The following is a 2,192-nucleotide window of genomic DNA, read 5'->3' as shown; positions in this document are numbered from 1 at the left end:
GAGCGCTCCCGGTCCGAAGGCGATGGCCGGCAGCGCTTACATGATTAACGATTGTTTACAAGGCTCTATTAGTAATGGCCCAGACACACCAAAGGCAGGTGACGTGGAGAGGCGCTGGGTATATAGCTACTACCCCTAAAAGACGATTTGCATTTAAAAAGATAAGGAGAGGGCAGCGACCTGATCACAGCTAAATATTCAAGCCTTTATTGTTTAAGAGCTTCCTCCTTCCATTGCAACCTGGTGCACTTTAACCTCCAATCACAGGTTCAAAGGATGAAATCGAGAGACTTGCAAAAGACAGAGAAGGAGATCTAAGGGCGAGGGTGGGAAGATGGGAACCGCGGATCGGGCAGCGCCTTCGTCGCCCCTTCGCCTTGTTGGCGTTGGGGGCGAGGAGGGAGGTTTTGATTAAAAATCCCAAAAGCCGTTTTGTCGTCGTCGTTGTTTTAAGCCGCAAACCTCACGGCCGCTTGTCTTTCTAGCGCGCTTCCCACCCGCTCCCACTCGATGAACGAGAGGTAAGAGGAGAAACCCCCGCCGAGGGCACGGCTCCTTTCTCTCCGAGGCCCGGCGCTGTACGCCCGTCCGGGCCTCGACGGCCTCGACGTGAGCCTTCACCGGCAGCACCCGCAGTCCTTGTCCCGGAGGGCCCGGGGATGAGTGCGGGCCACGGGACACGCGCGAGACCCACGTTGTTCCCGTTCCTCTCCAGCAGTCTCGGTCCACCCGGGGGCCGAGCCCTGCCCTCCCGGCACCCCCGGATTTTCCCACCCCGACGCCTCGGGAACCCGCCCCGGGGAGCATGCGGGCGGCAGCCGGCTCCCCCCGGCCGGGAGCCCCTTTGAAGAGTCGTCCCCCCCACCTCGGCTTCCCTCGCCGCTTTTATGCTTTAACTTTTCACCCTGAGCGGGGACAATGCCAGAAAACGTTTGCATATTTGCATCTTTTCCCATGGCACAGCGAGGAAACATTTCACCCGCCGAGAGAGGTGGATGCGGACGGCAACGTTTCCCCGTTTTCCCAGCGCAGCCCCGGCCCACTTCGACGGCTCTCCCGGGCGCTACGGTGCCGTCAGGGGGGAGCGGTCCTACCGGAGGTGGCCCACAGACCCCACACGGACGTCCGTGGCCTCCGTGTATCTCTCTTTCCTCGGGGTATGTGACCGTTTTGCAGCGTTCCTCTCGTTTCGACGGGGCGTTCCACATCTCCAAATCCTCAAGTCCCTCAAAACTACCTTCTTATCCCTCTTCCGACGGCAGCTCCTGTGCCGAGAGCGGGGCAGCCCCAGAGCTACGGGAATAACTCCGCGACGCCTCCCGAAGTGTCCCCCGACGTTCCCTGTCCCTGCCCGCGGGGATCGGGGCTCTCGGGGAAGGACGGAACCTCGCTCCCGGCCCATTTCCATTGGGACACGTTCGCTTGCGCTTCGTTCAGTGCCAGCGCAGCAAATCCCATTGCCCACGCGATCTCATGGCCGCGGTTGCGACCCTACAATAACAACAGCACGCCGGGACGAGGGGTGCCGGGGGGCCGCCTCCTTCCTATGGGATTTCTCTATTCCCTCGTGCGGTGCTGCCCCGGAGAAGCAGTGCCGCGTCCCTCCGCCTTGTCACGGTCGGGCTGCGCCGACGGAGTTTGATGGTGCCATAAACGAGGAAGGGGCCATTAAAACGACACAACTCGGAACACAGAGCATCAAAACGCACCGAACTCCGCACAGACCCTCAGCCCGGCGGGACGCGGCGCTTTCCGGGCGGGTCGGATTGAAGGTGCCCCTCCAGATCCCGGGCTCTCTGCGGGATCTCCGCCCGAAGCCTTCCCCTGACCCACTGCGTTCTGATCCAGGCAGGAGTTTTGTGTCCCCCTACAAACAGATTGAGGCCTCTTTGTTTCCCACGCGGTTTTCCCCTCTTCTCTCTCCTCGAGGTTCTGGGCAGGGTGTGTGGGGCACGGCCAAGGCGGCAGCTTTGGCTGGAGGGGGAGCGGGGAGGGGTTCTCCCTCTTCGTTTCTTTCATTGTAAAAGTATGATTATTATTTTGTTTATCTTTTTATTTCCCTAGATTCTGAGCGAGTAAAAGCGACTCTAAGGTGACAAGTGCCAAACCACGGCCGTTGGGAGCAAAATATCACCTGGGGATTTTGGGTTTTGTTTTCATTTTATTTTATATTTTACATTGATTTATTCTAT

The 2,192-nt window shown here is 59.0% G+C and overlaps 2 protein-coding genes across 2 annotated transcripts in view; both read right to left on the bottom strand.

The window, feature by feature from the left end:
- FLT3 (fms related tyrosine kinase 3) overlaps nucleotides 1-807 on the bottom strand; it is a 27,963-nt gene extending 27,156 nt beyond the window's left edge. Inside the window, exon 1 of the mRNA XM_010728919.3 lies at nucleotides 583-807. Coding sequence (XP_010727221.2) covers nucleotides 583-807 — 225 coding nt within the window. The remainder of the gene's footprint in view (nucleotides 1-582) is intronic.
- A 486-nt stretch (nucleotides 808-1,293) lies between these two features.
- CDX2 (caudal type homeobox 2) overlaps nucleotides 1,294-2,192 on the bottom strand; it is a 1,787-nt gene continuing 888 nt past the window's right edge. The window contains exon 3 of the mRNA XM_010728979.3: nucleotides 1,294-1,491. Within this exon, the coding sequence (XP_010727281.2) occupies nucleotides 1,294-1,491 (198 nt within the window). The remainder of the gene's footprint in view (nucleotides 1,492-2,192) is intronic.

The sequence above is a fragment of the Meleagris gallopavo genome, chromosome 1 (genome assembly GCF_000146605.3).
Source record: "Meleagris gallopavo isolate NT-WF06-2002-E0010 breed Aviagen turkey brand Nicholas breeding stock chromosome 1, Turkey_5.1, whole genome shotgun sequence".
Taxonomy (NCBI): domain Eukaryota; kingdom Metazoa; phylum Chordata; class Aves; order Galliformes; family Phasianidae; genus Meleagris; species Meleagris gallopavo.
Note: the sequence above shows the minus strand (reverse complement) of the source record. Positions and strands in the feature narration are given on the sequence as shown.